The sequence below is a fragment of the Daphnia carinata genome, chromosome 8 (genome assembly GCF_022539665.2).
Source record: "Daphnia carinata strain CSIRO-1 chromosome 8, CSIRO_AGI_Dcar_HiC_V3, whole genome shotgun sequence".
NCBI lineage: Eukaryota > Metazoa > Arthropoda > Branchiopoda > Diplostraca > Daphniidae > Daphnia > Daphnia carinata.
This window is the reverse complement of record NC_081338.1, coordinates 1,799,754-1,825,989: the sequence shown is the minus strand read 5'-3', so window position 1 is coordinate 1,825,989 and position 26,236 is coordinate 1,799,754. Positions and strand designations below refer to the sequence as shown.

The window sequence follows — 26,236 nt, the reverse complement described above, 5'->3', positions numbered from 1 at the left end:
CGTTCGGCCCACTGGACCGCCGACGCTGGAGGAAGACAACTGATTCTTTCGTGTTGAATTGGCCCATCGGGTCGATGGCCTCTTCGTGTGGGGGATCTGTCACGTGGAATCCAAGGGCACACACGTGTTAATGGATTTCACGTGAAACTCTTCTCCCGTCCTGGACTGTAAGGTCAAGTAGAGTTATCTACTTGACCATCTTAACTACTCCTTCCGTATAGACTTTCTACTTTACCCTAGAAAAGGGTTAGAACGTTCGTAGCGGTCATTTAGGTGTTATCTAGATGACCATCTTTCCCTAGATTCTTCCGGCGTCACCCGGTAACAGGGTGACCCTTGCCTTTAAATACCCCGAGCCTAAGTAGGTTCGGGGTTCAGTCTTCTCCAGAAAAGTGCCTTAGATTGTTCCTTTCAAATACACTCCGGTCTCCTCTAAACACTGTCTCAGGTGATCTTACTTCATAACCTCGGCTTCCCCCGCGATTCCCCGTCACAATACCATCGTGATGGAAATACCCCCAATCTCTAGGGTAACAAAAATTCTTAGACTAACTATCTTTTACTAGCTTATCTGTGTGTGTTACAGCGTCTTTCGTGAGAAGCTGTTCTTTAAGTAATTAAATCATTGGTTTTCACGTCTTTTCCGAAGTGATAACCACGCCAACTATTTTCCCCTCGCCGCAATATTCACATCATTTTAAGAGACATTCCCAATATTGCTTCGTGGCACATCTAGCTGTATACGTTGATTATGTAAAGAAGTTAAAAGAAGCCCGAGACGTAAGGTAAATTGAATTTAGGCCAACGTCCAACAATAAGGCTATCAGGGCAAAATGCTTAAAACTTTAACAAGCAAAGTTGCCATGGGCAAATTAAGTAAATTTCTTGATAGATATAATCAAACTCATTTGGAATCAGTATACAGTGTATTCCATCTTGAGTTACTGCAATTTATTTTTAAGTACTTGTCGGTTGAATTTGTTTTCAAACGTTTCTAGGTTGCCAATTCAAAACACCTGGCGAAAAGACATGGAACTTGAAGTTCGATGCTTTAGAGGATTTCCGGAGGTCGGAGAAAAAGGCCCAGACGAAAAAGGCCCAGACGAAAAAGGCCCGCGAAAAAGGCCCAGACGAAAAAGGCCCATACAAAAAAGGCCCACTTTATTCCAAATTTTAAAGTGGGCCTTTTTCTCCATTAAACTGGGCCTTTTTCTCCGCTTAATTTCCATGTTCCTAAATCTTTATTGAGTTTCCAAAAAGTATCTCCCACTTCCTATTCCGTGGAAGTTGGAATATATAAAGGTTGCTGAAACCGTGACCTTCTATAAGGTTTGCCCATATGAAACAATGTTAGCGTATATACGCTAGTTAATCTTTGATTATTTATTATGTAGCTATCGGATTTCGGATTATGTTAGTATTTATCTATTGCTAATATCCCGTTAAATAAGGTTCATTTTTCACAATTTTTGTTTATTGAACTACTTTAGCTTCTTTAAATATAATATAAGAATTATAAGTTTTCCGCACTTAGCCTTGTTCTGTCCACCCTCTTTGATCATTCCTCCCAACCCCCAGTCCATTTCCCTTATCACTTCCCTTTGTCGATGCTTATGCCATAGGTAAAGACCACTGATTCGTTGTGAATACGGAAACTGAATAAGTTCCGCGGGGCTTTTGTGGTTGCTGGGAACAAAGATATGTACCACGAAGACTAGTTTATTATTATTAACATTTGATAAGTAATGTTTATAGGAATAATATTACAAACTTAAACTATCATCTGAGGCAACAAGGACTATTGTAATTCAAGATTCCAATACCATTTATTCCTTATACATTTTCAATTCTTTTAACAATTTCAAAGAGCCCAATAAATATATTAAAATCAAAACCTACTGCTATAAATGATTTTGCTCGTTCTTCGTGTCCTGTTTTCACCTTTTGCACATTTTCAAGCAGCTATTGATTACCTTATTACACATTACATACTACATTGAGATATAAGGAACCTTTACACTTTGCGTTAACAAAGTTACTAATAAGGCCAAATCAATTTTCTACCATGACGGACTTTTTTTTAAATGGGAGTCTGTTATTAGTGAAGACACTAAACCTTTTTAAATGAATCTAAGATTTTTTTTTCTTCAAATTTTCCACGATCATGGAAGGCATGCCAGTGTATTTTTCTAAAAAACTATCACGCATAGCTGCACATAAAAGAACACGAGTTTAGCTCATCCATGAGTCAGTTTCAGTCTTTCATACGACAAATTTGCCTCTTTTCTTTAGTTTATTCACTTTATGTTCTTTCTTTTCCGTTTTCTTTTTCTACATGCTGGCTTTTCTCTTTTTCTGTTGTTATTCTTTTCTCTTTTCCTTTTCTTCGATTCGTTCGGCGCAATTTATGTGACTTTCTGATTTGATCTCGTTCATTAATTGATTTGGCAAGCAATTCCACATAGTCTTTTACCTATTGCAATACAGAAAGGTTAAAAGTTTTGAAGATCTTACAAATATTTTTGTCAAATTGGAAGTTTACCTGAAAACCTTCAGCTATTTGCAGAGCACCATTTCATGCCTGTTTCTCTTCAATGCTTCTTGCATTCTCAACTTCAGCTTGGCCTACTAAGATTTTCATCTTGGGTTTAAATTTTATTTTCTTTCATTTTAATCGTTGCCACTTTGGATCTAAAGTGGTCGTTTCCAGAATGGGTGAGGAATTAGAAAGTTCTCCAAAATCAAATTTGCTGGAAACTAGACAGCCTTCACTGTTAAAAATTGTTGTTGGCAGTGTACTTGCTAGTCTTGGTTCAGGAATTTCTGTTTTAACAAACTCTGAAAGACCAGAGGTTGATGACACAGATACTGCCTTGTTGCTCGAGCATGTTTGGCAATGCAGGACCTCTTCTTCTTACTTTTCCTTTTTAATTTCTTCTTCATTCCTTCTAGCTTCCGTTTAAGTTTGATTTTCGTTGTCTTATCAGACAATTACAGCTTTTTCCCTGAAAATCAATGGAATAAACTGGCCGGTCTTCCTTAAATGTAAATGTTAAAACGTACCTGTAAAGTGTGAGGTGTTCATTCGGATTATGTTCTTTCTTTTCAGTTTTCTTTTTCTTAATGTTGGGTTTTTTCGTTTTCTGTTGTTATTCCTTTCTCTTTTCCTATTCTTCAATGCGTTCAGCCAACTTCTTTTTACTATCTGATTTGATTTCATCTTGTTTCTTAATAGATTTAGTAAGTAATTCCACATTGTTTTTTTACCTATTGCAATACAGAAAGGTTAAAATTATTTAAGATCTTACAAATATGTTTGTCAAATTGAAAGTTTACCTGAAAGACTTCGGCTATTTGCAGGGCACCTTTTCATGCCCGTTTCTCTTCAATACTTCTCGCATTCTCAACTTCAGCTTGGCCATCCAAGATTTTAACTTTGGCTTTGAGTTTTTTTTTTGTTGCCACTTTTGAATCTAAAGTGGTCTTGTTCAGAATGGGTGAGGGATTAGATAGTTCTCCTAAATCAAATTTGCTGAATACTAGGCAGCCTTCACTGTTGAAAATTGGTGTTGGCGGTGTACTTGTTTGTCTTGGTTCAGGAATACCGGTTTTGACAAACTCTGTTTGCCTTTTCCCTGAAAACAGATGGAATAAGCTGGCCCGTCTTCCTTAAACTTAAAGATTAACACATACCTGTTAAGTGTGAGGTGTTAGCTGCTAGACATTCTTCCAATTCAACACCAACCTTATTGCTATTGAGATCTTCAACTGTAGATACACTTTCAGTTGAAATGTTGGTCAATAAGCTAGTAATGACAAAATCTTCAGGAGAGAGTTACTTTTTAAGAGCGACGATGTCAATGGACCCTCGCGTTTTATAAGGCTCTTGATTTTTTGGGTCATTTCCTACAAATTTTGTTTAGACGACACTTTCAAGTACTTGTTTTCTCTTTTTCCATTTACAAAAACTGCCTCTCATCTTATAACCTTTAAACTTTATTATTAATTATTTGATCTCTCAACATTATCACTGATCACTCCATAGATCAAACTATACGAAACAAGTCTATTGTTATTTTCTTTAGGGAACGGCATTTCAAGCCAAATCCAGCTTCAGGACGCCTCCACTTGAGGGCAGTATAAGCAGATGGAAACCATGAACAATAAAAAAGTAGCTAAATTTTGTTGAATTTGTAATATAAGAATTACAGTTTTTTTTTAAATTCAATCGGTAATCTTAAGAATTTATTTTACTACGTTTATTTTTTGTACTACCCATCATACGATGTATTGGATACTTACTCTGCTTATACTGCCCTCAGGTGGAGGCGTCCTGAAGGTAGATTTGTCTTGAAAATGTCGTTCTCTACAGAAATAACAATAGGCTAGGATCGTCGACATTTTCAAGCCAAATCTAGCTTCAGGATGCCTCCACCTGAGGGCAGTATAAGCAGATGGAAACCATGAGCAATAACAAAGTAATTAAATTGTGTTGAATTTGTATAAGATATAAGAATATTATTATATTTGTATAATATAAGAATTAAAATTTTCTTAAAATTTCAATAGACAATCATAAGAATTTATTTTACTACATTTGTTTTTTGTACTACCTTTCAAGCCAAATCTAGCTTGAGGACGCCTCCACCTTAGGGCAGTCTAAGCAGAGAAAGTATACAAAAAATCGTATGAACCGTAGTTCAAAAAACAAACGTAGTAAAATAAACCCCTAAGATTGCCTATTGAAATTTAAAAAAAAATTAAGTCTTATATTACAAATTCAATAAAATTTAGTTACTTTGTTATTGTTCATGGCCTCCATCTATCTGTGTAGTACGAAAATTCCATTGATAGCTTTGCTGTTATTGTCTGCTAGCATCTGAAGCTAATACCGAAAAAATTCAGTGAAACAAGGGAAAAGGCCGTTATTGCAACAAAATGTTTGGTGCAATAGATTCTACGAAAAACTCCTTTTATCATAAAGGACGGCTAGCTGCTTTAAAGAGGTAAGTTGAGTAAGCTCTTCTTCAGAGACTTACGTGCAGCTTGCAATCAAATTGTTGATGTGGAATATATTATGCATTCTCATTCACATTCAATGTTTATTTTGTTTCCTAGGAGAACACACAAAAAATTGGCGTCAAGGATGTTTTGTTATACGGGATTATTGATTATTACTAGGATCCAAGCATAAACCAAAGCCAAACTTAGGACTTGCTTAACCACTCAACAATTTTACTGTGAAAGGATGCAAAATTATGAAAGCGGTATAACATTTTAGTAACCAATATGTCTTAGAATATCTTTACTTTGTTTTTGCATGATGCCAGGGGATCACCCAAACCATGCACCTTTCAGATTGGAGGTCTTAAATGGATGAATGTAATTGAAACGAGTTTTCATATTGAGCCTGAAAAAAAGGTATGTGAAGGGTCAAAACCTAATTTTAAAAATTTTCATACATTGTGGTTTTCTTGTGCATCATATAACAAACTGAGAGCATAAATTTGTTATTGGATTCTAGGGAAGAAAGGATGACTGCTGTTGATTATGCTGCTGAACAGCTTCATACAGATCCTGATTGCAATGATTTGGATATGCCAGCCGTTTCTGAAAAAACACCAGGAACCATGCTTCCAATCCTTAAGAAATGGAAAAACAGCTAACAGCTAAGCTCTCGCTTTTCACAGGTATGTGTTAATCTTTACATTTAAGTAAGACCTGCCAGTTTATTCCATTGATTTTCAGGAAAAAAGCTGGATTTATCTGATAAGAAAACAAAAATCAAACTAAACGGAAGTTAAATGAAATGAAGAAAAAATTATAAAGCAAAAAAAAAGAAGGAGGTCCTGAATTGCCAAACTTGCATGAGCAACCAAGGTAGCATCTGTGTCACCAACCTCTGTTCTTTCAGAGTTTGTCTAAACAGAAATTTCTGAACCAAGACTAGCAAGTACATTGCCAACACCAATTTTCAACAGTGAAGGCTGCCCAGTTTTCAGCAAATTTGATTTTGGAGAATTATTTAATCCCTCACCCATTCTGAAAAAGACCACTTTAGATCCATAATTGGCAACGATTAAAATGAAAAAAAAAATACTTAAACAAAAAGTGAAAATCTTGGTAGGCCAAGCTGAAGGTGAGAATCCAGAAGCATGGAAGAAAAACAGGCTTGCAATGGTGCTCTACACATAGCTGAAGGTTTTCAGGTAAACTATCAATTTGACAAACATATTTGTAAGGTGTTCAAAACTTCTAACGTTTCTATATTGCAATAGGTAGAAGACTGTGTGGAATTCCTTGGCAAATAAATAAAGAAACGAGGTAAAATCAAATCAGAAAATAAAATAAATTGGGCTGATCGCAACGAAGAAAAGGAAAAGAGAAAGGAATGACAACAGAAAAAGAGAAGGGAATGACAACAGAAAAAGAGAAAAGCCAACATTAAGAAAAAGAAACTGAAAAAAAAGAACATACAGTGATTAAACCAAATCAAAAAAAGGAAAATTTATCGTATGAAATAATGATACAGACTCATAGATGAGCTAAACTCGTGTTCTTTCATGTGCAAACCATGGCGCGACAGTCTTTTAGAAAAATACACTGGCATGCCTTTCATGATTTTGGAAAATTTGAAGAATCTTAGATTCATTTTTAATTGTTTAGTGTCTTCACTATAGCAGACTCATAAAAACAGTCTTTCATGGTAGAAAATAATTAAAATTGATTTGTACTTGTTAATAGCTTTGTCAACTTCAGGTGCAAGGCTTCCTTATTGTTCATTGTAGTATGTGATGTGAATTAGGTAAACAATAGCAGCTGGAATATGTGCATAAGAGGAAAACAAGACACGAAGAACGTAAAAAATTATTTATCATTGCTTGAAAACGCGAGTTCTCACCAGAGACGTATATGGTTCTCTCGGACTAAAGGTGAGGTTACTCTTTAACAAAAGACTGCTCTTTACCAAAAGCCATTACTATTTAAGTTTGACTCATAGACGTTCTTATGCAAATTAAATATTCCAGTTATGCTAGAACTATTTATAGTTTTGCTGAAAAGCGCTCCAAGACAACAGTTAGCAGTAAAAGGCCTGGCATATTTATAGCAGTAGGTTATGATTTTAATATATTTATTGGGCTCTTTGTAATCGTGAAAAAAATTGAAAATGTGATAAGGAAATAAATGGTATGAAAATCAATATTGAATTACAATATTCTTTCTTTTTGTCCTTATCGCAAACGATAGTTTAAGCTTGTAGTGTTCTTCCTCAAAAAATTATTTATCAAATGTTAATAATAATGAACTAGTCTTCGTATTAACATATTGTCGCGAGGGAAAGATAGCATTGTGATTGCCATTTCTGGAAAGGGGCGTCAGCCAACATTTAATTGTTTGCAGCACAGTTTCCCTTGAAAAGAGGCGCTACGACACGCCAATAATTAGTAAAATGTGGCATTCCCTAGAATTCGTTCAACCCTAGAGATAGGGCGTATATCCTTTACGAGGGTATAAAAGCCCATACATTTTTTACCCTAAGTTAGTTCTTGTTAGTTCCTGATAGATCTTAAGTCCTACTCAAGTTCTCAAGTAAGTTCTCTTCACGTTCCTGTATTTCAGTCAAGTAAAGTGTAGTGATTCCTCCTTTCTGTTATGCATTGTATTTTCCCCTTTTAATTCAATACAATTCATTAAGTAAAGTCCAGTGTGACAATTGGTGGAGATGCAGCTCGTTACCCGTTGTTAACGAATTAGTGCTGCTTTAAAGATAGTCGATGCAGAAGAAGAATAGCTCACGTTTACCTAGTTGCCCCCGGGATCCAAGTAGACGATTGCACCCGCTTCGTGACTTGCCCACCGCGCTGTCTGGTAACGAGACCACAGCAACTAACGAGGCACAAGACTCAGAAATTTCTACGTCAAGAGAAGATTTGGCGACCTCAGGTTCAGAGACGAATCGCCAGAGAGGGTTTGAAAATCCTGCAAGACAGTCAGAATCAAGTTCTGACTCTGAAGAAGATTTAATAGAACCCACCCACCCGGTTGTTCCTCCGATAGGACAACACATTGTTGGACCTCCAAGACAATTGCAAGAAACAGTCATGGCGGCTGTGAGAAAGTTTATAAGTCCACCTATTTTTCGAGGTAGCCCAACGGAAGACGCTCGTCAATGGTTAGAGCGCTACGAGACTATCTCTACCCACAACGGTTGGGGCGATGCGGACAAAAGAAATAACTTTTGCATGTACTTGGATGATGCCGCAAGAAATTGGTTCTTGTGTGCAAGAGTGCCAAACGACTGGCAAGATGTGGCAGCACAGCCGGCTGCCGGAGAAAATCAAGCAAGACCTGCAGTGCCTGGTCTACGTTCGGTATTTTTGAAAGAATTTCAGCCTAATTCCTATGGTCTTTTTCAAGAAACTAGACTAAGAAGTAGAACCCAGGGAGTGGATGAACCAACCACCAGGTACTACTACGAAATTCTTAATCTTTGCAGACTGGTCGACCCGAACATGTCGGAAGTCCACCGGCTAGAGCATCTTTTTAGAGGTCTTCGACCAGCACTTTTTAGAAAGATCTATCCTCAGAAGCCACAAACGTGTGAAGAATTCCTAGAACTGGCAAAAGTCTATACGGAGACATCGATGATGTCAGAAGCCAGAGGATGGAAGGACCCCATGGCAGAATCACAAAAGTCGTCTGAACAAGTTCCGAACCTTTCAGTGGTCTACCCGGAGCAACAAGCTGATCTTTTAAAGACGATGCGTGAAGTCATTCAAGAAACTTGTGAAAAATTGTTTAAGCAAAGCAGTCAAGAGCAAGCGAAACCTAAAGGGCCGTTCAGACCCAAGGGACGCACAACAAGCGGTAAACCACAGTGTTTTTACTGCAAAAAAGCAGGGCACATTGCCCGAAGCTGTTTCAGAAATCCTGAATCAGAGAATTACAAAGGCCCGGCAAAGGACGCTGGGGCAGGAACAAGCTCAAAAGAAAACCCATCCGTAAACTCGGTGGTTCAAGAACTGGTGATGCCAGAAGAAAGCAAAGGTGGTTCAGAAGACTACATTTTGAATTTGAGCCCTGCGAGATTGATTAAAGAAAAAGTGAAGTGCGGTAAAGAAACTGCAACAGCTTTAATTGATACAGGAGCCGCAGTCACAGTGATTTCTCCTGAATTGTTGAAAAAAACGGGGTTCGTGGAAAAACCCCGGAGTGGACCGAAAATACGTCTTGTAAACGGCCATACTCTGTCCCCACAGAGTACAGCTGATATTGTAGTAACCCACAAAGGCAAGACTATCAAAGGAAACGCGATAGTCATGCCAATGTCAGGTTTTGAACTACTATTGGGAAATGATTTCCTACAACAGTTTCAAGCCATTCACATTGACTATGAATCTCAGGAACTGTCGTTTACGACAGGGAAGTCACCACTTCCGGAAATTTCGGCTATTCAAACAGAAGAGGTCAAGGACAACAAGCTGGTTACAAGAGATCGTCAAGAGATACCAGCATACTCAATTAAGCAGATTTCAACAACAGCTTCCAGTAAGATGGAAGGTTCCTGCATTGTGACACCCTCGGAGTCATTGTTAGCGACCAATAGCCTATCGACCGGTCATGCACTAGTCCAAAAAGATTTAGAAAAAATTCCTGTTGCTAACTTGTCTCCGAGAACGGTTTGGCTAGAAAAAGGAGTGACCTTAGGGACGTTAGAAGAACACCCTGAGGCAAAAGAGACAGAAGCGAGCCAAGAAGTCCTAGCAATCGACACCTCAGTCGAGGAACAAGATTTGAATCAAGATGAGAGCCAATTGTTAGAGCACCTAGAAGAAAGAATTGCAAAGGATCTAACAAAAGAAGAAAAAGAGGAAACATTAAAAGTCCTCAAGCAATTTATTCATTGTTTTGCACTAAATGAAGATGATTTGGGATATTGTGCAGTAGTCAAACACGACATTAACACGGGAACTACTGCCCCAATACATCAACTCCCTTACAAGAGTGCTTGGAAAGAAAGAGCAGTGATCCAAAATCAAGTGGAAGGAATGCTACGTCGAGGAGTAATTGAACCGTCTGACAGCCCTTGGTCTTCTCCAGTGGTTCTGGTGAAGAAGAAAGACGGAACTTGGCGTTTTTGTGTGGACTATCGCAAGCTCAATGCGGTAACAGTTAAAGATTCCTATCCTTTACCGCGCATAGCGGATACACTGAGTCGCCTAGAAGGGGCGACGTTCTTTTCAAGCATGGATTTGCAAGCAGGATACCACCAGGTTCCAGTGGTTAGCAGTGACAGACCGAAGACAGCTTTCATCACTGCAGATGGATTGTACCAGTTTCGCACTCTTCCGTTTGGTCTAACTAATGCCCCTGGCACTTTTCAGAGAGCCATGGACATTATTTTGGCTGGACTTCGCTGGACAACATGCCTGATCTACCTAGATGACGTCATAATTTACTCAGCAACTTTCCAACAACACTTGGAACGTCTTCGCTTAGTGCTGAGTTGCCTTGTGAAAGCTGGTTTGAAACTAAAGTGGTCAAAATGCTCATTCTTGGAGCACACTCTAAAAGTGTTGGGACATGTGATTTCAAAAGATGGTGTAGCACCAGATCCTGAAAAGCTCGAGGCAGTCTCGAACTTCCCATCACCTAGTGAAGGCTATTCTACAGCAAACAAAGTTAAACGAGTGCAAAGTTTTTTGGGCCTATGTTCGTACTATCGACGTCATATTCAAGGTTTTGCTTCAATCGCTCGCCCACTCACGTCACTCACGAAGAAAGAAATTTCGTTTGTGTGGGGAGAAGATCAGGTAAACAGTTTCGTTGCCCTGAAAAAAGCGCTAACTTCAGCTCCAGTGTTAGCCCATCCCAACTGCGACTTGCCAATGGAAATTTTTCCTGACGCCTGCGGATACGGGATTGGAGGTGTGCTAGCCCAGCGTATTGATGAGGCAGAACGTCCTATCGCATACGCAAGCCGTTTACTGACTAAATCGGAAGTGAACTATTCGATAACTGAAAAAGAGTGTCTTGCATTAGTGTGGTGTCTCTCCAAGTTTAGATGTTTTGTGTGGGGCTGCAAAGTGAAAGTCGTCACAGATCATCAAGCACTGTGTTGGTTGATGAGCAAAAAAGACCTAGCAGGTCGTTTAGCACGTTGGAGCTTGTCGCTACAAGAATACGATATCACGATCGTATACCGCAGTGGAAAAACGCACGACAACGCAGATTGTCTTTCAAGAAATCCACTACCAAAGACAGAGGAGCAAGAAGACGACCGCTGTGTCGTCATAGGGGCACTAACTGATGACCTAACACTCGCTGAAGAAGAAAACGAGTCCCTGGCAGACAAACAAAAAGCCTGCAGTAATTGGAATCAGCTAATACAAAAAATCCAAAGTGGAAAAGCAAGAGTGAAAAATTTCGTGATCAACGATGGCAAACTCTACAAAGAAACTATAAAGAATGGGAAAAGTTATAGAAGATTGTGCGTACCTGTAGAGTATCGTGAAAGAATCCTATACGCCTACCATGACGACATCGTTTCCGGTCCCCTTGGAATCAGTCGCACTCTGCAAAAAATTAGTGATCGTTACTACTGGCCGAAGATGACACTAGACATAGTACGTCATGTGCAGAGCTGCGTACACTGTCAGAGCAGAAAAGGAGTCCCAGACAAACCTCCAGGACTTCTACAATGCATTAAAGTGGAAAGACCGTTTCAAAAAGTAGGAATGGACCTTCTAGGGCCATTCCCGCTCTCCACAAAAGGAAACAGAATGATTATAGTGGCAGTAGATTACCTGACCAAATGGGTAGAGTTGAAAGCTATGCCCACTGGAAAGGCAGATGACGTGGCAGAGTTCTTCGTTCAACAAATCTTTCTACGCCATGGGGCTCCAGAACAAATCATCACGGATCGGGGAAAGTGCTTCATCGCCGACCTAACTCAAGCTGTCGTCAAGAAACTACTCACCAACCACAAGACGACTTCCAGTTACCACCCCCAGGCAAATGGAGCAGTGGAAAGAATGAACCATACATTGGCTGCAATGCTGTCAATGTACGTCAGCAGTGATCAACGGGATTGGGATGAAACCTTGCAGTACGTGTGCTTCGCATACAACACGGCTAGACAAGAGTCTACGGGGTACTCACCATTCTTCCTCCTCTACGGACGTGAACCAAGACTTCCCATTGACTTGGAGTTGGAAGCAGACCCAAACCCGTTGTTGGAAGAAGAAGAAGCGGCAGTGGGATATGCAGATCGTTTAATTGCCGACTTAGCAGCAGCTAGAGAGAAAGTGAAAATTAGAATGGAGAGTGTGCGGCAAAAGCAAAAAGAAACTTACGATGCACGTCATAGAGAACTGACATTCAAAGAAGGAGATTTAGTGTTGATTTACAAGCCTGTGCGTAAAGTGGGAAAATCAGAAAAACTTCTTCATCGTTGGCTTGGACCATTCAAAGTGTTAAGACAAACCACTCCAGTGAACTATGAAGTGATATCGGCAACCGGCCGAGGTAAAACGGATATCGTTCACGTGGTTCGGATGAAATCATTCCATGAAGCTGTGTCAGGTCCTAGCATCACCGAAGAAGCGGCAGAAAAAGAAGATGAGAATCATCTAGAAGCAGAAACACAAGAAACACCTGCTTCAACTGATCCACAAGCTCAGGCCAACTCAGAAGAAGCACCAATTGAGCAGAGTAATCCATCATCAAGCACCGAGGAAAACGACGTGGTCACGCCCGCTCCAGAACCAATCACGCCAGCTTCAACGAGAAGACCCACTCGTAGCAGAAGACCTCCGGCCAGATATTTAACTCTATTGGTGCCGTTCCTCATTTTCCTGATTGGGCCGCTGTCAACCAACTCGCTGATCCTGAGAGAAAATGCAATTTTCAAACAACAAACTGATGTGGCGTTCAGTGAATCATCGTGGACCATCGTAACAGACCTTGACTTGGGAGTAGCTGATACAGCAACAGCATACTTGAAGCAGAAGTTAACCCAGCAGCAGGAAGTAGCACAGAAGTGGAAGAATACAGGGTCACGGCCACAACAAATAGCAGCCAGAAGAATCGCTAGCAGAACAGAAACAATCCTAAGAGGAATGGAAAATGTAGCAGACCGATTGACAAACATCAGAAAAGCATTGAATACTAACCAAAGAAGTCCTCGAAGCCTTGTCGACGGTGGAGGGTCAATCCTGAAATGGCTGTTTGGAGTTTCAACACAGAAAGATTTAGAAGAATTAAATAATCAAGTACAACTTGTTGCTCGAGATCAGAGAGAAGTAATTCACATCATCGATAAGCAAGCAACAATTGTAAATGAATCACTTTGGGAATCCAGAACAAACGCAAAACTCATCAGAGAACTGCGAGGCCAGTATTCCATGCTAAGCAATGTGACAACAAACCTCATGGACAGAGTGGTGAAGATGGAAGAGTTAGAACTAAATCACTTCGAATATTACATCCAACTGGACGAAACATTTGAAGCGATGAATCAGATCTTGCAGTGGCTACAACATTTGGCCGATAGTCTCGACGTCGGCTTCAGTCTGTTGGCCAACGGACATTTGGCACCACAAATTGTTTCGCCAGCAAGATTCAACAAAGTCATTAAAATAATAAACGAGAAATTACCAAGAGGATGGTCTATCTCCAGCGAGGAGCTTTGGGTCGCCTACAGAGAATCAACCGTCACGGTGGCGGCCATGGAAAACTCGTTTCGCCTCTTCATAAATGTTCCCATCTTCGATCACAGCCAGCAGTTCAAGCTTTTCGAAATAATCAACCTTCCGGCATCTACAGACAACGGAACACATGGCGTCTCGCTCGGAAATCTACCAGAGTACCTTGCTGTGTCCGCCGACCTCGAAACGTATCTGGAACTATCCAAAGAAGATGTTAAAGATTGCAGCAAAATAGGAAGACCGTTGTGTAAATTTCATACCGGAATTAGCAAGAGAACAACCCGAAAGTCGTGTGCAATGGCTGTCTTCTTAAACGATTCGGCCCGAATCAACACACAGTGTAAAAAGAAATTCACAGACTGGCGTGGACCTGAAGTGGTTTACATGGGATCCAATCAATGGGTCTATTCCGCAACAAAGCCGCACGAGATTGTGTTTTCGTGTCCAGCGGGAGGGGAGCAGCCACCTTTGAGAACAACAACGTTACCAGCTGTAGGAATGTTTGAAGTACCTTTGGGATGCACCGCTCGAACAGAAGAATGGGTATTCCCAGCCAGCATGGAAGGAAGTGTAACAGCGCCAAAACTACAAGCAATTGTGCTTCCAACAGTGAAAATCTTTGCACAAGATGTCCAAGAAACCGAAGGGAAAAAGCACAATTTCGTCGAGCTTCCACGAGAAAACAATACGTCGGTAGACATAATCAGTCAGCTGCTCCATCGCAACGCTCAAGCAACGTTGTCGTCTGAAATGACGGGAGAGCAAATTCAAAATTTAATTTTGGAAAAAGAAAAACAAAAAGAATTTTACCTTACTCGTTACCCTTTCGAGTTAGTGGCTTTCAATATTTTCCTAACATGTGGAATAGTGCTCCTAGTGCTTAAATTCTACATGTTACACAAGCGTCTTATCGCTCATGAACAGTGCGAAGACGCTCCACCCGGAGACCCCGGGAGGGATGAAATGGAGACTGAAAATCTCTAAAAAGGAAATCGTTAGTGATAAACAAGAAAAATAACTGCTGTGTTAAAAGTGAAAAAAGTTTATTGTCAAAGAACAAAAAAAAAAATGTACAATTATGCGCCTCGGTTAACGAGATAATTTAAAAAATTGTTGGTTTCAGCTTCATGTTCCTCTGCTTGAGCGTTCAAAACCTCAAGCCAAACAAGCCGAGCATCTACCCTGGCCTGCACTTCAGCTTGCGTCACCTCTCTGTAAAAGTCAGAGCGGCGGGGAGTCGGGTGGTAGATGTCCTGATTGGACTCTAACCACCAAAGGAGACGCGCATGAAGATGGCAAAAGTAATCCCGGTATTTGGCATACCCAGGATACGTGCTAAAAAAGAGGAGAGAAACGTCAGTGTGGAACTAAAAAACCAATCAAAGAAGAAGTACTTACCTGTAGTAATAATCGTTGATCCATGGAGCATCAACGACCAAGGGAGAGCCCAAATCAACGTTGTCATTGATCATTTTCGTTAAAACCACCACAAACTCCGCACGGTCGTACGGATTTAGGCGAACGAAAGGGCTCCTAAAACTGGAAAACGCACTCGCGAAACTCACAAGCGCACATTCCACAAAACGCAGATTTTCAAGAACAAACTGAAGAGTAAACATTTTTTTGTCAAAAGCAAGAAACGAACTAAAGACGGAAGGCAGCAGTTGAATTTCTTATGCATCATAACGTCGTAGTTTACCTTTTTTCACACCTTTAGGTGTGAAATGCTAATTATAGTCGTCCTTATTACGTTTGTAGTGCTAGAAAATTCCTTTTCGATAAAAGCACATTTCATTGTATGCTTGACTTCTATTGTAGTCGTTCTTCTACCTCTCCAAAGCGACCACGCTTTACCGTATGCCTGTCTTCTACTATAGTTGTCCCTTCACCTCTATAATGCGACCGCGCGCTTTTGTACGATTGACCTTTACTGTAGTTGTCCCTTCACCGTATTAAAGCGACCTCGCTCTATCGTATGCTTTTTTATTACTATAGTTACTCACTCTCTATTAGCCTTGGGGTTATTTTGAAAATTACGGGTATCTTTTCCTAATATTTTGTTCATGCCCGTGTTTACCTTTTTAATGATTGTTAGTACAGTCGGGTCGCCTGTCTTGAAGAAGGGGGACCTGTCGCGAGGGAAAGATAGCATTGTGATTGCCATTTCTGGAAAGGGGCGTCAGCCAACATTTAATTGTTTGCAGCACAGTTTCCCTTGAAAAGAGGCGCTACGACACGCCAATAATTAGTAAAATGTGGCATTCCCTAGAATTCGTTCAACCCTAGAGATAGGGCGTATATCCTTCACGAGGGTATAAAAGCCCATACATTTTTTACCCTAAGTTAGTTCTTGTTAGTTCCTGATAGATCTTAAGTCCTACTCAAGTTCTCAAGTAAGTTCTCTTCACGTTCCTGTATTTCAGTCAAGTAAAGTGTAGTGATTCCTCCTTTCTGTTATGCATTGTATTTTCCCCTTTTAATTCAATACAATTCATTAAGTAAAGTCCAGTGTGACAATATCTTTGTTCCCAGCAACCACAAAAGCCCCGCGGAACTCATTCAGTTTCCGTATTCATAACAAATCAGGGTCTTAACCTATGGAATAAGTATCGACAAAGAGAAGTTATAATGAAGATGGATTTAGAGTTGGGGGGAATGATCAAAGAGGGTGGACAGAACAAGGCTAAGTGCGGAAAACTTTTAATTCTTATATTATATTTAAAGAAGCTAAAGTAGTTCAATAAACAAAAATTGTGAAAAATGAACTTTATTTAACGGGATATTAGCAATAGATAAATACTAACATAATCCGAAATCCGATAGCTACATAATAAATAATCAAAGATTAACTAGCGTATATACGCTAACATTGTTTCATATGGGCAAACCTTATAGATGGTCACGGTTTCAGCAACCTTTATATATTCCAACTTCCACGGAATAGGAAGTGGGAAATACTTTTTGGAAACTCAATAAAGATTTAGGAACATGGAAATTAAGCGGAGAAAAAGGCCCAGTTTAATGGAGAAAAAGGCCCACTTTAAAATTTGGAATAAAGTGGGCCTTTTTTGTATGGGCCTTTTTCGTCTGAGCCTTTTTCGCGGGCCTTTTTCGTCTGGGCCTTTTTCGTCTGGGCCTTTTTCTCCGCCAATCGGATTTCCTTCCAAAGATCAATCTCCATTAGATGAAAACATCTCGAAAATGCAACTAGATGTGCTGAAAATGAGGATTGAACAATACTAAAAGAATTTCTTGTTGTAAAAAAAAAAATTTATTTAGAAAAATAAAAATCTCCGGAAACCAATGGCAGCTTATCTTGAAATATTGCAAAGAGAGAAGAACAACCTCCTTGATTGCTTACTACCTTGTATTTTAAAATAAAGGAGGAGCTCTAGATAATTTTCAGTCCTAAAATTCAACCGAATCGATTTGGGTCTTTCGTCCGCCGTGAAACGCTCACCTATATCGAATACAGGTACACTACCAATACATAAAAGTCAAAGGCTTAACATAGTTTTTTTTAAGAAATAGGTTTAGAACTTACTTTAGAAGTGAAACCTTCGTTGTTCCGTAGACACAAATTTAGGCATTGAATAATGTTTTAAACGTAGTTTATTTCTCCTCGATTTTATGGGTTGCCAGCCCACGAACGTAATACACGAAACACAGGTCTATGAAAAGGGTAAACGGGTTGCCGGCCCGTTTAACAGTCAAGAGATGAACACAAATTTCATTCCGCATAAAACATACTGCCACCCTTAAGGAACTTGAACTTTTTTTTTTTAGTCAAAGACTTGTTCTTGGAATATACCACAGCCTTATATCGTCAACTTCCGACGCGAGAATGTTTAGTGCAGGTCAACTTGTGTTGACCGCAAGTCGCAAACGTTTAGTCGAGAACATTTTATGTTACTTAACTATTGCTAAGTTAATTCAACTTAAGAAACTTATGCTTCCGTGTCAATTCTACCATGTTAATATGCAGTATATTTTTTAGTCAGGATTTATTATCAGCACAGTCTCACGCAGGTTTATACACTTGAACACTTTACACCTTGGAATCCAAGAACTCCTGGTTTTCTCGTTTCGTTGATTCTCATTTTATATTCGGGTCCAGATTCATTGATTCTTGTTCCTGGTTCTTATTCTTAATAAAAAATCATAAACTATTTTGATTTGTTATTTTTTAAATCGCTTAAAGTTTTATTCTATTTGGTTGTGATCCCAATCTGATTTGAAATGGATTCGGCCAACCACTGATGGTTATGCCATAAGCCACCGTGTTGACGAAGGTGATGATCAGAGGCTTGTTGACTAGCATTCTCCTCAATAATCATTGGGGATAATTTTTTTTAATTGCACAAAATATCCCGTTCTTAGATTAGCAGTTGACGAAATTTTCATTAATATTTGGCGATTTTTTCTCTCCTTTCTTTTTATCGAGGCAGGTCACCCCGCAGGAGTAAGAAGACTTGTTAAAGAGCTCTGGAAACGGTGGGCATTCGGACACTAACGGCGATTATTGTATAAATACTATATTCATAATCTGTGTATTTGATTGGCGGTGAAATAGGACTGAAACTAAATAGGACTGGAAAATTAGGACTGAAGATTTCCAGTACTATTTCTCCGGTACAAAAATGACTGCCTTTAAAAATCTTTTAGGACAGCCCTATCTCTCCGTGGCACTGGTCCTATTTTTTCTTAGAGATAGTCCTATTCCTTCACCCTTATTTCTACAGGGACGATGAGCCTCCAATCCGACGAACGAGGCTTCGATACATTGCGTAAGAGCGTCTGCTTGTATCCTTTTTCCATTTGAAAGATCGATGGTGTTAATTCATTATTTAAATGGTTAACTAAACATTTATTTCTTATCCTATTTTAATTTGAATTGCAGCTGGACATGAACTACGTTGTATCTAATAGAGTTCATTTAATAAAATGCTATTACAGCAAAGGTTGAAGGGCTGAAGAACAAATTATTTGTAACTTAACATTTTAACAATTCCTCAACTTCTTTACCAAGAGCAGGATTCTACAACAAAAGTGGATGACCCAGAATGACATTTCATTACTGATCACGTGACAAGGTAATGAATATTTCTAATTTTCCTATAATATTTTTATTCGATTATTTAATGACGACTATGAATGCTGAAGAGACTTTTTAGCAAGGCCCTCGTATTTACTTACCCTAAAAGTAAGCTTACCATGAAAAGTAAATTTCTTATCCGCTAGGTAGCACCCAACAACAATAGGGAAGTAAACGGTAAAAAATCAAAAATCCAAATTTTCAACAAAACATTTTTCACCGACTGTTTTTTTCATTATTATCACTCGTTACCGATTATCGCCAGAGAAATCATTCGAACAACAGTTCTGCAAAATATGCACAGCCAAAGGTCATTGTAAAATCCGGGGGCGGACTGCAGACTGCGGACTGGATAAACGGCGAACTTTTAGCTGCGGACTGGTACGAAATTTTTGACAATTTTTTCGCGGACTTTGTAGTAAAATGCGGAACACTTTCTACGTTTACCATTCGAAAGTGCGAATCGGGCAGGGTAAATAACCAACCGATATGTTGCGGACTTGCATTGCAATGCCCATTACATATCCAAACTCAATTACGATCCCTTTTATATCGGTATGAAAATTATCAAGTATTTAAATAACCAACGAGAATTTTAATTAATGCAACATATTGTTTATTGAAAATTCTGTAGTAAATCGCAGTTTGGCACACATGTGGTTGGATCATTGCAACGTAAAGCTTGCCTTCTTTGGCTTGCAGATATTTTCTAATTAAGACATACCTTCATCCTTGTACTTCAATGGCACTTCATTACTTGTCGATAACTTTCCGCTCTGCTGCACAATCAAAACAAATCATGAATGTAATGTGTTTATTATGTCTCGGAATACTTCGGATATCATCCTTTAATTTTGCCTAAGAAAATGTAATAAGTATAGAACCTATTGCAACGAAGGATTTCGGCGCATTAAAAGTTGTTGCATCCTATTGTAACGAAAGATTAAAAGACCTTTGCTACTAAGAAACTATACAGTATAAAATTAATTATTACTAAATAATCAACATATTTTAATAATAGTGTATCATATATAGTACGCCTACGCCTCAGAAAGGCGTAGGCGGATGGAAAGAATAAAAAGGATTTGGCGGATGGAAAAAAAGGCTAAAAAATAATAATTAAAGACTAGCATGTACTTTAATAATTCATCTTAACCAAGACACGAGGAACACTAATACATCAAGAAGAAAAAATGGACACTAGCATACCAAACATAGCACACAAAATTATACAGGCATAAACAACCACACACAGTAACACGCCTATGTATGTTTAAAGCATATTAATTTTTATTAGTAATAATATAATTTCTAAGTATTAGAAGTGTTTTAATCTTTCGTTACAATAGAGGGAAATAATTTTTAGTGCAACGAAATCTTTCGTTCAATAGTGAAAAAAAAATGTTATTGCAATGAGGGAAAATGCCGTTATAGCAACGAAATATTTGATTGCAATAGATTCTACCAATATAATAATTTATTTTTTTGTTCGATTAAAATTTTGCCAAGTACCTTGATAACTAATATGATCGCTTCAAGAACACAGATCTATCTGATCTGTCATATCAAGCACGATGCTTAATTGCCCGCCCCAATGTTTATGGGGTATGCTATACGGTATCCCCGTATAACACGCGGACTGCCGTCTGTTAGGCTATGGGTAAACTGCGGGCCAGCGTAAAATGCGGACGCGGACCGCGGACTGTGGACGGGAAAAACTGCGGACTTTTACCTGCGGACTGTCAGCAAATTTTTGAAAAAATACTTGTGGTTCTCATGGTAAAATGCGGACCGTTTCGTACGTGTACCGTTGAAAATTGCGGAATGGGTAGGGTAAACAGCGGACTGGCATTTTGCGGACTTACATTACAATACCCATTGCCTACCCGGTCCCCATTACAATACCCCTGATATCGGTATTTAAATTATTAAATACTTACATAAGAAACTTAATTATAATGAAATCAACATACTGTTTATTAGACATACGAAAATAAATAGTAGTTTCTGTCTCAGGGTAATTTATTAACTGATAAACACATTTGACACAAATAGGGTTGGTCATCGTAAAGTAAAAATTATCCTACTTTGACATACGGTCATCTTCTAATTAAAACTAAAATTTTACAGCCATCCTTATATTTAAATAGCGCTTCATCGCTTGTTGATAATTTTCCCCTAAAAACATGTTGCTTAATTAAATCACGCTCATAAATGTGATATCTTTATTGTGAAATCTTCTCTTCGCATTTCTGTCTGTTCAGGCGTATCCCATATGCTATACTGTATTTCCGTATAATACGCGGACTGCGGACCGTTGTGGTATGGATAAACTGCGGACTACCGTAAAAAATTTGGTGACAGTCCGTAGGTAAAAGTCCGCAGTTTTTCCAGTCCACAGTCCGCGGTCCACGTCCGCATTTTACGCTGACCCGTAAACTGCCGACTGCTGCAATTTTCGAACCAGTCTGCAGCTAAAGGTCCGCAGTTTCCCCAGGCCGCAGTCCGCTTCCGCACTTTTCTCTAGCCATAGCATTTGTGAATATCAGCTTTCCCAGTATTTCTAGCCTTTTTGGGTGTAATTGACCATGAATTTAATTTTCGTAAATGGCTCATTCATCTAACAATTCAGGAGCCAAATGCAGTGAGGGTTATGATTGTGGCTTGAGTCATAAAGGATCAAATTGTAAACGGTGTAGCGTAGAAAAGTTTAGTGTAAATGACTCTGAAGATACCATGAAGCACTCTTCCAATGGAAATGAGGATAAGCTGGTGAACAAATTACATTTGAAAATGTGTTCTAATCCTGATTGTGGAAGTACAGAAAATCTTCTGATAGCCCCATATTTTGTGTGTGCTTATTTTGGTCTTAAAGTGGAAACACATAGTGTTAGAAAGGTTTGCCAAAGGTGCTACAGGGATGCTGAAAATCACCAAAATATTCTACTAAAAATGCTGTGTGATCATAAGAGTATAGCGTTAGGTCCAAAGAAACCCAAAAACCAAATGGTTACTATTGATGATGAAGACTACTCAGAAGAATCTATAGAAAGCCTTGAAGAAATGGAAGTCGAGGGAGATATTGATAAGTTTGTAAGTCATCTAATGGAGAAGTATAGATTCAATGAACAAGTTGATGCTTCATTTGAACATTTGGGTAAGCATTTGCTAATGTTAATGTATAGTGCTGTAAATTTTTTAAACCATTATCATAGAGCAAAGGTGGAGCAAAAGTAAAGATAAGATGGCAGAAATAGATGTGTCCCATTCAAAACTAGAGAAAAATTTGGATGCTCTCCGAAGGGAACTTTACTCTTCACATGAGCCAAAAGTTTTCCTTGTTGATTCTATTGACGTTGATACCCAAGGAAATGTGACGAAACATAACAACACAACCGTTACGTCTGAGGCTATATTGTCGTCACCGTCCATCTGCAAACAAATCACCCTCCCACCCAGTGGCATGTTTATCCATGTACCCATCAAAGTTAATCAACCTATCTTTGCGATGAGATCTTCGCTTTTGGCTCCATGGGGAAAAGGACGAGTGATAAGGGTAAACTTCAGTTTTTCTTTAACAATTTTCGGATGCATTTACTCATTATTTAGGTCAAAGAGAATCCGGAAACGCTGTACGTTATTCGTTTCGATACGGGTGGTAAACCACGAACATTCCCATTGAAATATCTCGCATACGCTGAGCCAAGCCCAGTCCAATTAACCGTTGGGTCACGAGTCGTTGCACAATATGTCGAAGACAAAGATGGGAAACTGAAACCCTCTTCGTATTATGCTGGAGTAGTGGCAGAAGCACCCAAAACACTGAACCAGTATCGGTACCTGATATTTTTTGATGATGGATATGCACAGTACTGCACACATGAGCAGGTACACTTACTGAAATTTTATCTTTCATATAAAATGTTACGTTACAAACATTATTTTTGTAGGTATTTTCCTTTTTTTTCATTTAACCTGATATGATTTACGATAAAAAGATATCCAACAGGTTACCATGGTGTGTCACAGTTCGCGAGATGTTTGGCACGACATCCACATGAACTCTCGCTCATTTGTATCTAACTACCTAAAACAATATCCTGAACGTGCAATGGTAAAGTTACAACGCGGCCAGACGGTCAAAACAGAATTGAACGGACATTGGTTTCAAGGGCGCGTAGAATCAGTTGATGCCTCGTTGGCCAACATATATTTCGCCTCTGAAAACCGGTTTGAGTGGATTTACAGAGGTTCAACTCGCCTTCATCCCTTGTTCGATCTACTTGCCAATGCTGAAGCCAGGAAAAACCAAGGTGCCACAAGGCCCACTCATAATATGGCTCTGGTTCATAAGAAAAAGAATGCCCCATATGTCGAATATACTCGTGGAGATGTAGACCGAACTCCGTTAAATAGCTCAGTTTCTATTTCATTGCCTTCTGCGTCTTCTTCATCAAGAGAGGTAATATTCAAATTAAAAATTTTGGCCAACTTATTACCCTGTCAATTTTTCACTTAGAATGTGGTTCGAGCTGTCGCGCGTAAAAGCACCTCCAAGATTTTTAAACCACTTTCCGTTTCACCCTCGACATCCCACCGTATGGACGATGTAACAGTGAATGCTGAGCACAAAGGAAGATTTAGAGCCCGACCTAACGAAACGTATCAGCATGTCGATTTTGAGCCCCATCAGTGCGGTAGCAAGTGCGTGGAAGACTATCCATACGCCGATGGAGACAAAAAAAGTGATTTTTTTCTAACTCATTGAAGCATAATCTTGTAAATCTAAATTTCGTTAATGAAACTATTATTCAAAAATGTTTTCGTTAACTTTAAATTACCCAAATAGTAAACCTCAGAAGTGAAAAATTAAGTTTAGCCTTTGCTTCAAAAAAAAAAAAAAAAGAAATATGAAAATGGAATCTTACATCATACGGTATTTCGATCCGCATTTGTTGTCTAAAAAACTGTTTTCGTCTTTGAATTCATTTAGATCTCAATCCCCTTTCGATTCCCATGTCCTGCGGTTGGTCTCGGGAAGTGGCTAAACAGCGACACGGAGAACGCCTGAGCATTATTTATCGTGCTCCTTGCGGCCGTCGCATGCGGAACATGGATGAAGTACATCGCTACCTTCGTTTGACTGAGAGCGAACTTGGGGTAGATCTGTTTTGCTTCGATAACTTTGTACATTGCTTTACAGAATTTGAGCCAGAAGTGGTCTATAGCAAAATCAATGGTATGCAAAAATATTTATCGAATCAAACTTCCTAGGTTTACCAAGTATATCTTTAATGTTAGACATAACGTACGGCAAGGAAAATGTTCGCGTTTCCTGTGTTAATTCCATTGATCGAAGTAATCCTGAATATGTCGAGTACTGCACGGAGCGGATACCTCGAGAGGATGTAAATCTTAATTTGGATCCCAACTTCCTCGTTTGTTGTGATTGCACCGATGATTGTCAGAATAAGGAAAAGTGTCAGTGTTGGCAACTCACAATAACGGTATAGAAAGTTTCGATTTTCTGAAATCCTCCTAATCTCAATTCTCGATTTTCTCTCCAAACAGGCAACTAGTTGGGGACCTAGTGGGAAAATAGATCCAAATGCTGGATATCAATATCGTCGGCTTATGCAGAATGTAGTCACTGGTATATAGCTAATGGTTTTCACTGTAACAGACGCTGCAAACTCGTTCATTTTCAGGTGTATATGAATGTAATTCGCGCTGCTCGTGTCGTAAAACTTGCATCAATAGGGTGGCACAGAGGCCATTGCATTTGCGTTTACAGGTAAAATTTGCTGCTTTTCGTAATTCGAAATAGCAGTGTGTAAGTATAGTTAATTAAATTCTCATTATTCCAATTATTTGTTTAATAAGTAATTTTTATTTGTTTGCCTGTTTTGTATTTGGCACCTTTTTTTTCTTGCATTCATCATTCGTTTATTTATTTATTATATGTATATTTATTTAGTTTTATCTATTTTATTTTTTTTCTTTATTCTTTTCCCGTTACTCTTACTCCTTTTTTTTTTTTTTTTTTTTAATTTCTTTACATATATAAATTTTTTTCAGTTGTTTCGGACGGAGAGACGAGGATGGGGCATCCGTTGCCTCGATGATATCCCCAAAGGTCAATTTATTTGCGTCTATGCGGGTCAGCTACTGACGGAGCAAGAAGCCAATGTTGACGGAAAACAATTTGGTGATGAATATTTGGCCGAATTGGACCTTATTGAAAGCATAGAACAAGCTAAAGACGGCTACGAAAGTGAGGTTGATATCGATATTGACTACTGCAGCGATATTTCTCAATCGTCCAGCAGTGGTGAGATCTGTGGTTCATGTTACTTAGTCTGCCTGGTCTTATACAAACTTTTTGTTTTATTAACCGTTGCTGAGAAGGTAATTCAGTGGGCTCTTCGGATATTTCCGAATCGAAAAGTTCGGTGCCAGCGGAAAACGGGATCAACGATTCAGCGTGTTCAGAAGCAATGTCGCCTCCTACACTGCCGTCAACAGTTGCCAGATTGGTAAAGAAGGATGATTGCCAAAAGAAGACCCGTGAACTCTATGGTCCTAATGAACATTGTTACGTTATGGATGCCAAGAGTACCGGCAATATTGGAAGATATCTAAACGTAAAGACGATCGGGAAAGTTGCATGCCATTCAAATCAGCTTTAATATATATATTTTTTTTCGATCCAGCACTGCTGCAAACCAAACGTTTTCGTCCAGAATATTTTTGTGGATACACAAGATTTGCGTTTTCCATGGGTAGGATTCTTCGCTCACGTCTTTATCCGTGCCGGTACTGAACTTACGTGGGACTATAGTTATCAAGTTGACAGCGTGCCAGATAAAAAATTATTCTGTCATTGTGGAGCAAAAGAATGCCGAGGAAGGTTACTCTAATTCATCGTCTTTGTCGTTTAGAGTTTTTTTCCATGTTTTTTTTTTTTTTCAATCAAATAATGCTATAAGATGTCGTCCATCTTTAAATGAAAATAAATCGCATTGAGTGCATCATTATTCTGATCAATGGGTGATACGCCAAAGATTGTTCCATTTACAATGAACTTTCATTGGAAGCATGTTTACTAGAGGAAACAAAAACTTGAATTGAATTTCTAGCTTCTTTGACCGTATAAATCATAGGGTTAAGCTCGTTGTCATTATGCATTTTTCTCATTTGCTTTGCAAGTTTTTGAATTTTGACCGACGTAATACAATGCCTTTTATATTTTTAAAATACGTTTTCGTTGACTTCCTTATTTGTCTCACTGTTCAACTAGGTAATGTTTGTTTTATTAGTATTTAAGGAGGCATTATTAACTCACGCGCTAGAATTTGCCAATGCCGAACATAAAGTCGTGGGTAAAAATGTCTACCACATGACTTTTCTCACCGTTCTTTGAGCGTGCTTC

General features: G+C 39.0%; 1 protein-coding gene and 2 long non-coding RNA genes across 3 annotated transcripts; 2 read left to right on the top strand and 1 right to left on the bottom strand.

The window, feature by feature from the left end:
- Positions 1–2,152: 2,152 nt before the first annotated feature.
- On the bottom strand, positions 2,153–4,118 carry LOC130704227 (uncharacterized). The gene is made up of 5 exons (XR_009004884.2): positions 3,694–4,118; positions 3,337–3,635; positions 3,064–3,267; positions 2,543–3,005; positions 2,153–2,473 (listed from the first exon to the last, which is right to left on the bottom strand). It is a non-coding gene; the product is annotated as an uncharacterized LOC130704227 (long non-coding RNA).
- A 1,911-nt stretch (positions 4,119–6,029) lies between these two features.
- On the top strand, positions 6,030–6,621 carry LOC132088214 (uncharacterized). The gene is made up of 2 exons (XR_009421572.1): positions 6,030–6,209; positions 6,279–6,621. It is a non-coding gene; the product is annotated as an uncharacterized LOC132088214 (long non-coding RNA).
- A 14,737-nt stretch (positions 6,622–21,358) lies between these two features.
- LOC130704224 (histone-lysine N-methyltransferase SETDB1-like) lies at positions 21,359–25,835 on the top strand. Its single transcript, XM_057525694.2, has 12 exons — positions 21,359–21,961; positions 22,020–22,360; positions 22,414–22,692; positions 22,814–23,266; positions 23,324–23,549; positions 23,798–24,043; positions 24,106–24,311; positions 24,376–24,457; positions 24,513–24,598; positions 24,883–25,135; positions 25,213–25,448; positions 25,518–25,835. Exons 1-12 carry the CDS (start codon positions 21,412–21,414, stop codon positions 25,722–25,724), a joined length of 3,165 nt encoding a protein of 1,054 aa, XP_057381677.1. The 5' UTR covers positions 21,359–21,411; the 3' UTR covers positions 25,725–25,835.
- The last annotated feature ends 401 nt before the right edge of the window (positions 25,836–26,236 follow it).

Coding starts and splice junctions, on each gene's coding strand:
- LOC130704224 (XM_057525694.2), top strand. CDS start 21,412: ATGGCTCATTCATCTAACAATTCAGGAGCCAAATGCAGTGAGGGTTAT. Junction 23,550..23,797: donor CGCCGATGGAGACAAAAAAA/GTGATTTTTTTC, acceptor GAATTCATTTAG/ATCTCAATCCCCTTTCGATT. Junction 24,044..24,105: donor GGTCTATAGCAAAATCAATG/GTATGCAAAAAT, acceptor CTTTAATGTTAG/ACATAACGTACGGCAAGGAA.